Source organism: Nannobrachium achirus (assembly GCF_963921795.1).
Source record: "Nannobrachium achirus genome assembly, chromosome: 13".
NCBI lineage: Eukaryota > Metazoa > Chordata > Actinopteri > Myctophiformes > Myctophidae > Nannobrachium > Nannobrachium achirus.
The window spans coordinates 13,802,819-13,814,966 of NC_137833.1; the positions used below are offsets into that span (position 1 = coordinate 13,802,819).

At 42.6% G+C, this 12,148-nt stretch overlaps 2 protein-coding genes across 2 annotated transcripts; one reads left to right on the forward strand and one right to left on the reverse strand.

Annotated features, from left to right (window-relative positions):
• Positions 1–1,074: 1,074 nt before the first annotated feature.
• Positions 1,075–6,654, reverse strand: LOC308297618 (uncharacterized protein). Its single transcript, XM_080741127.1, has 2 exons — positions 6,397–6,654; positions 1,075–5,452 (listed from the first exon to the last, which is right to left on the reverse strand). Exons 1-2 carry the CDS (start codon positions 6,491–6,493, stop codon positions 4,866–4,868), a joined length of 684 nt encoding a protein of 227 aa, XP_080597253.1. The 5' UTR covers positions 6,494–6,654; the 3' UTR covers positions 1,075–4,865.
• A 2,597-nt stretch (positions 6,655–9,251) lies between these two features.
• LOC308296830 (E3 ubiquitin-protein ligase TRIM35-like) lies at positions 9,252–10,857 on the forward strand. Its single transcript, XM_080740160.1, has one exon. The coding sequence runs from the start codon at positions 9,418–9,420 to the stop codon at positions 10,831–10,833; it is 1,416 nt and encodes a 471-aa protein (XP_080596286.1). The 5' UTR covers positions 9,252–9,417; the 3' UTR covers positions 10,834–10,857.
• Positions 10,858–12,148: the final 1,291 nt, after the last annotated feature.

Below are 12,148 nucleotides of genomic sequence, written 5' to 3' on the forward strand. Positions count from 1 at the left end.
AACCAGTGTGGCTGGTTCTACAGACAGGGTCCATATATGGTCATAACATGGATTGTATGTGGCCGGTGTGGTCTCCAAATATGGGCATTGATATGAAGTCCTGTTAGGGGAACCACACTAACAGAATCTCTTTATATGCCCATATGTCATCATTATTAAGGCCATATCTGTGAATGCATGGGTAACAGGGATCTCCATATACTGTATGGGTAACTGGTCCGATATATATATTAATAAAGGATAACATAAATTAAAAGTTCACATATGGGTATTCCCAGATGATGCCCTGTTAGGGGAACCACACCAACAGAATCCATATATGGCCAAGACTGGTGGCCAAGACAGATGGCGCGACCTTGCCCAGTAAGACGCCCTTAATGGGACATCGGAACAATGAGATGTCGGACCAATGCCATGGCACCGTCCATTTTGGGCTGAGGGAACATAGGGCTGAGGGAACATAGGGTCTATTTTGGAATTGAGGGAACATAGGGCTGGGGGAAACATAGGGTTGAGGGAACATAGGGTATAATAAATTGTTAGGGAGTGAGGGAACATAGGGCTGAGGGAATATAGGGCTGAGGGAACATAGGGCTGAGGGAACATAGGGCTGAGGGAGCTTGAGCATGACCCCGCTATTTCTTTATAACAGTAACACTACTGGCCCCCATAAGTCACATCTGCCCATGAAACATTGCGGTGCATTTTGGGAATGGGCTTATTGTGTTGTGTTGTTATAAGTTGTCCTTTAAACAAGCCACGCTGGTAGATGGGTTTAGTGTTGGTAGTACAGCGAAAATGTAATTACCAATTATCTATTAGATAAACTGTTTTGCTTCTACAGTTACTTTTCAGGATTCAAATTCAAAAGCATCAAAAGTAGCACATCTGCAAAACGTGTCGCTTCACACTTTCGAGCTTGCATTTGCAGAGCTGCTACTTTTGATGCTTTTGCGCAACGCCTTAGTGTGATCAAGTAGTTTACAAAAGGAAAAAACAGTTGGCCTTTTTTTTGTGAACATTAAAAACAAAAATGGTCTAGACATGTTACTGTTAAGGTTCAAGGTTCAAGATTGTACTTTATTGTTACGTCTTTTGTACAGGTACAGAAGAGTAAAACGTATTTTTGTTCGGTATCCTTACAGACAAAATGCAGTGATATATATACAATAAAGCAGAACAACAGAAAAACAACACCTAAAGATAAAATAATAAGTTATCAAAACCTCCACAAACTGTGAGTCCGTCCGTCAGTCAGTCCGTCCGTCCGTCCGTCCGTCCGTCCGTCAGTCAGTCTGTCTGTCACACGTCACATGTCACACTTTTGCCCTGCTCATATCTCCGCAATCGTTGCCCCGATCCATGCCAGATTTTGCACACACACTCCTTGCCTGCCAAACTACAACCTCCAAAGACCCCCGGAGCTCCAGGGACCCCCAGGTCCCTGGGGGACCCCCAGATGTAAAAAATGACCAAATGTGCAAAAATGACCAAATGACCACCCCAACGGGGCTGCTCACGGGGAATTCCCGGGGACCACCGACTCCTGGTGCTCCAGAACGGATGCAAAAGTGGTGGCGCCCCCAGTGGAGGACCCCCTGCCACTGCAGCGTACATAAAATGCCGTAACTTGGGCTAGGAGCGACCGGGAGAGCCGGGGCCGGTACCTATTCGTCCGCCTCGGCGGCGCGGAGACCCCAACCCTCATTTCTCACATGGCCCTCTTCTAGCGCCACCATGTGGCGGATTCTTGCAAAACACATTTTGGACACTGCTCCTACAATTTTTGACCTAAAATCACTCAAATCGGTACACAGTATGTCTACACTCATGTCATCAACATGGATCTGTCCCATATAGCGCCACCTTCAGGCCGATTTTTTAAAACACATTTTTGGACACTGCTCCTACAATTTTTGCCCTAAAATCACACAAATTGCTACACAGTATGTCTACACTCATGTCATCAACATGGATCTGTCCCATATAGCGCCACCTTCAGGCCGATTTTTTCAAACACATTTTTGGACACTGCTCCTACAGATTTTGCCCTAAAATCACACAAATCGGTACACACTATGTCTACACTCAGCGCCACCATCAGGCCGATTTTTTTCAACCACATTTTTGGACACTGCTCCTACACATTTTGCCCTAAAATAACGCTGCGACCTGACGGTCGCTTATCTCCCGATTAGGGAGTCTTACTGGTAATGACTTAGGAAAGAAAGAGAGTGCAAAAGCAAAAGAGCAAAGAGAATGAGAAAAGCAACTCAGCTGTACACATGTGCATAAAGATTGGTGTATTTTATACACCATATGTCCATATCTTATCTTGTTATCCAAGATAAGTGAGGAATGTCTCAACTGTGCATGTAAAACAGTAGCCCTAAATACCCAAAAGAAATACAATCACTTTGCCTGATCGTAATTTATTTAAAGAAAGAAATGCACTCAATCACTTTACCTGACCATTCTTCATTTAAAGAAAGAAATGCAATCAATCACTTTGCCAGATCATTCTTCATTTAAAGAAAGAAATGCCATCAATCACTTTGCCTGACCATTCTTCATTTAAAGAAAGTAATACAATCACTTTGCCTGATCATTAATAATCATTAACATATAGTATCATTAATTAATATCATTATTAGTCATTAACAGATTAGATCAACGAGTTATAAGCTTATGGCTTTGAGTTATGGCTTTGAGACAAACTTATCAACGTAACTGAGAAAGAAATAATGATCAAGACCAAAGGCAATTAAGACTGATCAATCAGTAATCATGGCAAGAATATATCAGTGTAAATGTCAATATGTTTATCCCCTTAACACAGACAGCCAAATTTGGCACATACCGGTTAATGGCCAAATATACTGTAGGTTAGGTGGAAAAGGAAGGCTGTCAATGCCTGTGGGTCAGTTTTGACACATGGTTGCCAAGGTAGGACTGTAAGCAATTTGGCGCCATCAAGTGTTTGGGAGAATAAATTACATGCATTTGAAAAAGTGTGTCAGGGGAGACAACGGCACATGGATCTAGTCTGCCAGTGTGTGATTCACTGCTCAATTCTGAGGTAAATTGTGCTAAAATAAAAATACACACCAGCTAACTAGTTGAGCCAGCTAATGATATATTGAAGTATACACTTGACCTCACTAATTGTCAGACATATTTGGCAATGTTTGTTTGTGCCAAATTTGACCCATTAGGCAACAAAGACATAACACCAGTAAGACTCCCTAATCGGGAGATAAGCGACCGTTGGTCGCTTATCTCCACAAATATCACAGCCTCCACCTCTCACGTCATACGGGCAGCCATAGTTACACCTGGAATGTTGAATCTCCATATATGGAGATAACCTACCCATCACACAAAGTCTGACCTCACCAGCCCATACCTGGGCATGGACGACTTATATCTCCATATACGGAGATGGCCATATATGGAGATACGATGACATCACAGAGTCCACAGCTGATGATGTGGCGTGATGTCATACAATACACAAACAAGCCCTATATAAAGGGGCAATTCTCACCAGGGAAGAGAGCATTCCCCACTAGCTGAGTATCTTAAGATGGTTGGATGTGATGATAAGCCACAAATAGGCCAAAAGTTTGTTTTACCAATTATCAAGACATACGGGCAGTTGACAGTTTGCCATTGTTACTCATTGAAGTTGAATCTCCATCTGAATCCCTTTTATGCCCATATATGGAGATTGGAGATCCCTGCTCTGAGTATCTGACATCACTAATCCCTTTTATGCCCATATATGGAGATCCCTGCTCTGAGTATCTGACATCACTAATCCCTTTTATGCCCATATACAGTATGGAGATCCCTAACAGAATCCATTTTATGCCCATATATGGAGATACCTGCTCTGAGTATCTGACATCACTGTGATGTCACCTGTTTATGCCTAAATATGGAGATCCCTGCTCTGAGTATCTGACATCACTGCGATCTCACCTGTGATGTCACAGTGACACATCACCTCAGTATCTGTGATGTCACAGTGACACATCACCTCAGTATCAGGCGTTACACGTATACATTGAGCAGGGCAAAGGTGTGACGTGTGTGACGGACAGACGGACGGACGGCCGGTGGAGGTTTTCATACTAAACTGCGACCTTACGGTCGCAATTATAACATACTATGTACAATGGGTGTGCAGAGTAATTGTAAAAAAAAAGCGGCATTCTAAATGCAAATTTTGGACACCAGACCAGCAGACCTTCAACTTGTGACTGAAATTGGTCTCATCCCACTAACGTTGGAAGCCAATTACAGTCAAAACAAAAATAAATAAAATTAACTGTAATACGCTACATTAATTATAGACCGTCTGTTTTCAATCGCCTACAAGTACATATAGGGCTGAAGTGGTTAATGTACGTTTTGTAATAAGAATTAAAAATGATCAAATGATTGCTGTGGCGTAAAGGTACAATAATTGCCTCTGAGGTGTGGTGGAGTAAGAAAAATGAAAATATTCTCGTAAAGAATAAAGAATAAAAAACAACCTCATAATTATACAGTACTTGATTACATGATATAGGCGTACTTACACCACTGTTTTCCACAACTACACCTGACCTTAATGACCTAAGTTTCATCACCGTTAGACTATAAGGTCATAACATTCCCATGGTAACTTTAATCCACTGTCGTCGCGTAAAGTTATGATATAATAAAGAAAAGGGTAATTCATTGAGTACATTGGATGGCAGCCTAGAATGTTCAAAGAAGTATGTGTGCGTGCATGCACGTGTGCGTTGTATCAGTAAGTGTGTGATGTTGTTTGAGGCGAGACTTTACTCAAAATCTTCCATCTGTCAGTGGTAGTTCTAGTCTCCTCTATGAGTTCTCTTGTGATATCTGAGACCACTGTTATGGCTGAACTGTTTCCCACATTTGTCACAGGAGTACGGCTTCTCTCCTGTGTGAACTCTCTGGTGAATTTGCAGAGTACTGTCTTGAGTGAAGCTTATCCCACATTGGTCACAGTGGTACGGCTTCTCTCCCGTGTGAATTCTCTGGTGACGTTTGAGATGCATGCTGAAGCTGAACCGTTTCCCACACTGGTCACAGGTGTAGGGCTTTTCTCCCGTGTGAGTTATCCGGTGATATCTGAGACTACTGCTCTGGATGAACCGTTTCCCACACTGGTCACAGCGAAACGGTTTCTCTCCTGTGTGGATTCTCTGGTGCATCGTGAGACTACTCCTCCTGCTGAACCTGGTCCCACACTGGTCACAGTGAAAGGGTTTCTCCCCCGTGTGAATTCTCTGGTGATCGCTGAGATTCCAGCTCTTGATGAACCTGGACCCACACTGGTCACACTGGTAGGGCCTCTCTCCTGCTTGAACTCTCTGGTGAGTTTTGCGATTTTTATTTTTGCTGAAGATGTGTTTGTGTTGGGCAGGAAGTACATCTGGGATGGAGAATGAGGAGAGAAAAAAAAACATTAAATGAGGCTCCTAGGACAGGAGCCTATCTCGTTTATGTAGCATGAGAGAGCTTGATGTACAAATACACCCCCTGGACATGACACTAATATGTCACATGGCTCTGCAGCCACCGCAGACAACCCGGAAAATAAGCTGCAGTCGAGTTGGATGTGTTTTATTTCATGACAAAAATAATGTATTTTACATAGTGGTTGTGGGTGCTAAGAGGTTTCCCACTGTGGAGAATAGACTTTCAACAATGCCGCAAAACTACCTTTGGTTAGGTGAGTAGTGAAGTAGTTTAGTTTATTTTGACTGAAGTTGAGCCCACATAGGGGTTGAGAAATCCTGGTCTAGTCTTTTAATCAGCCGCCTGTCATAGCGTCAGTGTAGCTGAGCTATATGTCACAGGGACTTACCCCTCAAATCAACCCTTGATGCTGATTGCCAAACAGGGAGGCATTGGGTCCTATGACCCGGCCAGGGATCGATCTCCAACCTCACTCTCTCAGGGTGGACACTACTAACCACAAGGCCACTGCGATGGTGTACAAGCATTGTTCTATTACCAACTGACAAAGTTCTAAATTTAGGATGGCGGCAGCAACTGCCAGGCACAGATTGGCTATTGGAACATTTAGGCAGATTCTTGGCCTGCCTGATGACTGATTCAACTTGCATCCCCCCGGACACCCCCCCCCCCCCCCCTCCCCCTCTCTCTCTCTCTCTCTCTCTCTCTCTCTCTCTGTCTCTCTCTCACACACACACACACACACACACACACACACAGTTTATCTACACTTGATTTACTGCATTACTCTGTTACTCCACAACGTATCGACAACATTTCTTTACGTCTGCTTTCTATAGAAGATTAAAGAAAAGAGTCCAGAGACATAACAACATGTCATGCACAGATTACACACACCTATTCTGTGTAACTTGATCACAGGCTGCTTCAGCTGGTAGATCTGTGGCTGTTCCTCCTCTGACGTGGCAGCAGCTGAAAAGATGTTGGACGACATCTCTCTTTTAATAACCCCAAATAGTTTATCTCCTTCGGTCCACTTTGACGGTGGACATTTGAGGCCCGGTTTTACCGTTTGGGACCTGACTTTACTTGCTCTTTAGGACTACTTGCTTAGTTGCTTTACTTGACTTGACTTGACTTGTTCCGCTTCCTGCATAAACGTTCGCAGATGTCGAGTCAGATCAACAACACAGTGCTGTGCAGTGTTTACATGACCAGGACCCCGACCCACCCACTCTCCACCCACTCTCCACTCATTCTCCACCCACTGCTCCAGCCACAAGTCCTGCAGTGGAGTGGATTTTTAAAGGGAGTAGGCTATAATATTACAATATTAAAATGCCTTACTAGACCATGCAGTATAGCTGGTCCAGAGCGTCACAAACAAATGTGTTATAACGAATACAGGTCACTTCGCCAAAAATCCAATATAACGTGACGTCTAAATCACTGCCCTCCTCGATCTAACGAGCATGAAACTTTGAAAATTGGACAACTCGAAGTAAGACTTGATTTAACTGCCTGCCATCATTATTATTATTATATTAGTTTGAATGGTTATATGATGTATTTCTTGGAAAGTGTTTTTGTTTCGTTGCCACTGTGTGGGAGGAGTTGTTATGTTTCTGAATCAGCCCGGAACTAATAGTGTGGTGTCAGGGCAGCCAGGAGGAAACTTGAACTGGGTGCACCACAACAACAGACAGAGACGGCGGGAGTCAGAGGTTTGTTTGTGTGTCGTCAAAGTTCATACGTTTGAAAGAGAATATAGTGTTATTTGTTAATATGAACATTTGATTCACTATAAGTAATTTCTTTACCGTCTGTACGCGGCTGTCTGTACATTGTACACGTTAGTATAGATGGATTTAATCGAGTTTGACTTTTTCTTTGTTGATAGTCACTGGACCCAAATGCGGAAAGCCCTTACTTCTCCGTGCATGTTCAAATAAACCATATCAAGTGGTGAGCCTGTAGCTATGGTTGTTAACTCTACATTAGGAACATAGCCGGTGTTTTTTTTTTCTTCAATAGATTTTTTTTAATCCCGTTCTGTGTGGGATTCTGTGTAGGAAGTCCCCTGTATTCCCATTCCTCAATGGGAGGTAGTGATGGGGCGGCGCATCAGGTAAAATCCGGCATTACACTCAATGTAAACAGGGAAAACAATGGCGTTCAGGAACAGACGGCATTAAAACACAAATCTGTTGAAACATACGCACTAATACACTGAACAAAGATTCCGAATGCAGAGTTAACATCCGGCGCTACCGGGCAAGTGTCTTGTATTTAGCATTTCTATATATTCTGAGAAATACGTACTTAACACAGGCGGATTTCCAGTGGCAAAAGCTCAAGACGATCATGCTGCTACTGCTATGCAAAAGTGTCCATTTGGTTACCAATACCAACTCTCCATCATTTAGCTGGGGACCACCTGGAACCCCCTCAAGGACCACTGGTTGAAAACCACTGATCTAACTGTTTCGTTTCAAGGCCTACTATGACTCTTGAGGGTGTACAAATGGAACCAAATGGACCTTTGCAGGTCCAGTGTATAAATGGAACCAAAAGGACCCTTACAGGTCCATTTGGTTCCATTTCCATTTCAGAGTTACAGACCTGTAATGCCTCTATCAGAGTCCAGGGTGAAGAGCATATCACCTCACCGTGGTGTAGTTTTCTAGCTATCACAAGACAAGTGATACATTAGCTCGAAAACTACGCCGCGGTGAGGTGATATGCTCTTCACCCTGGACTCTGATAGAGGCATTAGGTTCCATTTGGAACCCCCTTCCAGTAACCCAGTGGTGTATATATATATATATATATATATATATATATTTTTTTTTTTTTTAATGAAGGCTGTTTTATTTATTTATTTTCAAATCTAGGAAGCATTAAAGAATCAGAGTGTTGAGAGGGGACAGTTAAAATCCCCCAGGATCACAACCCTACCCGAGACAACACCGTAAACACACAGGTTGGTATTTACACTCCTCACTTGACAAATACACCTTACCATGAAAATGAAATATTGTCCACTTAGTCTTAGAGTGACACCATCTGTGTCCATTCCTGATGCAAGACAGTAAATAGTTAGCATGGTTAATGCAAGGGCCATTTTCCCCTTGATGATCAATGAAACTCTAATGCATATCAGATAGCTTTCTAGTGTCCTCATTCACTTCTTATCAAAACATTTTTTTCCTTTTACAATAAAAATGTATAAGCATTTTGCTGACTATCTAAATTACATGTATGGTAATTTGAGGGTAGGCAAGTTCTACGGTAAGTGGTATGGGCTAAGGTGGAGTCTGAATAGGTGAGTCTTCAGACCACTGCTGGAGCTAACCTAATTTACATCAGTAATGGTGTTCTCAAGAACAATATACAATATAACACGTCGTGGAGTGAAGCTTTTCACTTATTACACTGACAACGTGTTCAGGTTTCAGTACTCTGGGTATGTGCATGGGTTAAGTCGCCTCTGCCTCTCTCTTCTATTGTTTCCTGTCTATACTAATTATATAAGAAATAAAAGATGTCATTAAACCAATTCAATATCTTTGGGGCATACTTTATATGTGTATTAGATTAATGACAAATACATTTTGTGTGTGTACTTTGCAACAGGTCTGTGGTGGTGTATCAAAGCTCAGCCCCCTGTCAGACTCATCTGAGACGATTCAGATCAGACACAACTTCCAGTGAGGAGGACAGACTGTCTTTCCACAGCTACAGGAGGGAATACTGACCCAGACCAGTGGAACCTGCTGCTGACTGAATGGACTGTAACAACAACCACCATTCACAGTGAGAGTAAACTTCAGGGAACATTCTAGGGGAGGAAGTGTTACCACCACTGACTGACCTCCTGTATTGAGCAGAGTTTCTGTAGCTTCACTCAAAAACTAAATGGCTTCCACGTCGTCTCTTCCAGTAGAGGATTATTCCTGTCCTGTGTGTCGTGATATCTTTAAAGATCCTGCTTTCCTGTCATGTAGCCACAGCTTCTGTAATGCTTGTCTGCAGCAATGGTGGAGAGAGAAGGGAATTAAGCAATGTCCGGTTTGTAAGGAAATACATTCAACAGATCATCTGCCCCGTAATCTGGCTCTGAAGAATGTGTGTGAGGCCTTCATAAAGGAGAGACAGAGAGCTTCAAAACGTAAGAGAACTTCATCAGGGTCTGAGGATCTCTGCGGTCTGCATGCTGAGAAACTCAAACTGTTCTGTCTGGAATGTCAACGGCCAGCGTGTCTTGTGTGTCGAGATTCTAAAAAACACACCAACCACAGTTTCAGACCCATCGATGAAGCTGCTCTGGATCACAGGGAGGAAGTCCAGAGATTACTGAAGCCTTTGCAGGAGAAACTGAGAGTCTTTAATGACGTAATAATTGAAAGTGACCAAACAGCGAAACATGTTAAGGTCCAGACCCGACACACAGAGACACAGATTAAGGAACAGTTTAAGAAGCTTCGTCAGTTTCTACAAGAGGAAGAGGAGGCCAGCATCACTGCACTGAGAGAGGAAGAGCAGCAGAAGGGTCAGATGATGAAGGAGAAGATTGAGGGTCTGAAAAGTGACATATTAATCCTTTCAAACAACATCAGAGCCATAGAGGAGGAGCTGAGAGCTGAACACATCTCATTCCTGCAGAACTACAAGACCACAATGGAAAGAGTCCAGTTCACACCGCAGGACCCACAGCCGGTCTCAGGACCACTGATAGACGAGGCCAAACACCTGGGAAACCTGACTTTCAGAGTCTGGAACAAGATGAAGGACATTGTCTCATACACTCCTGTCATTCTGGACCCCAACACTGCCCATCCATTATACACCCTGTCTGATGATCTGACCAGTGTGAGAGGAGAAAGACAGAAGCTTCCTGACAACCCAGAGAGGTTTGACCACTATGGCTATGTTCTGGGTTCTGAGGGTTTTAACTCAGGGACTCACAGCTGGGATGTTGAGGTTGGAGACAACAGTGCAAACTGGGGATTGGGTGTGTTACCAGATTCTTACCAGAAGAAAGGAAACGGTGGGGGTCAAGACTGGGGAATAGATATCCGTGATGGTGAATACACAGCATCAGAGTCGGACACTGATCTCTCACTGAAGCAGAAACCTCAGAGGATCAGAGTCCAGCTGGACTGGGATGAAGGAAAGCTGTCATTCTCTGATCCTGATACTAACACACACCTACACACCATTACAGACACTTTTACTGACACACTCTTTCCATACATTTACACTGATGTTTTACATGATTATGTTGTCCCTTTGAAGATGTTACCTGGGAAGATCAGTGTAACTTTGGAATAATGCAGTTAGACATGATGATGAGGTGGAGACATTGTCTGTAAAGGAGTATATTACTCATAGAATCTCTCTATATGATTGTGTTGTGATCAATGACTGTTTCCTAAAGCAGTGGTCGTCAAACCTTTTCATGGCAAGGACCCCCAACTGACAATATTTGGTGCCGGGGACTGCCGTCCTCTAGAAGAGAAGATTTATGTTTAAAAAAATCTAAATGGTTCAAAGAAAAGTGTATATTCTTAAGTTGTGAGCTTTTTCAATAGCCAACTCATTGGAAAAGTGGATAAAGTGGTTTAAATGATTGTGATGCTGTATTAACTACGTTCCTGGAGACCCCCTGGAACCTCCCCAAGGACCCCTGGGAGTCCCCTGACCCCACTTTGAGAACCACTGTCCCAAAGCAGTGATTCTCATCATCTTTTTTTTTGTTGCAACCATGACATTTTAGTTTTCGTTTGTTATCTCCATAAATAGGTACGTTGCCATTGATCCAAGCAGGAACACAATGGATTGTTTGAACATTCAAATAAGCGGCCCACCCATATGAGCACTTGGTGTTAAAGGGTCAGATGGGCGGCCGTGAAACAAAGAAGGTTGAGAACCACTGATATGTGATGTCATCAAAATGTCCATATTGTGATGATGTCATGTTGTTATGGATCACAGCTATTGGTTCTCGTGATGGTTATGATAACCCTTTGGGGTTCAGGCTGTGAATAAACAGACTATTATACTAATGCTGTACTTTTTACTTTAATTTCATCTATTATACAAGGAAAATTATGACACCAACATGTTGTTTGAAAACTGACCCTACTTCTCCAAATGATTGATTTTACACTATACTGACTGATTTGAAGGTAAAGAATAAATAAGAGTAAGAAGAAGAATAAGAATGAATACACTCAAAGGTATTGATAAGAAGGAAGGAAATGTGTGGAAAACAATATAATCAACTGGAAGTGTTCATAGATGACAGTGAGTCAGGTTATTTATTCTTTTGAGAGGTACTACCTTGTTTTTCACCATGTGTTTTCTCCAAGGGTTTTCCTATTGGGTGGTGCCTGCTGCCTGTCCGAGCATCTCTGGACCAGAGCTAAGACCATGCCACCTTTTTCTAGAGGGAAGGTCCTCTTTAACAATACAATACAATGCAATGCACAGGTTTGTGTAACCATAAGGATGAGCATGGAAGTAAGACATGGAATTATTACAAAAAGGCTCTTTTTACTATTTTGCCATCATAATCATTTAAAAAAAACAATATGTAAACATACTAGTCTAAAACCCATCAATACCTACAATACAACATTACCCT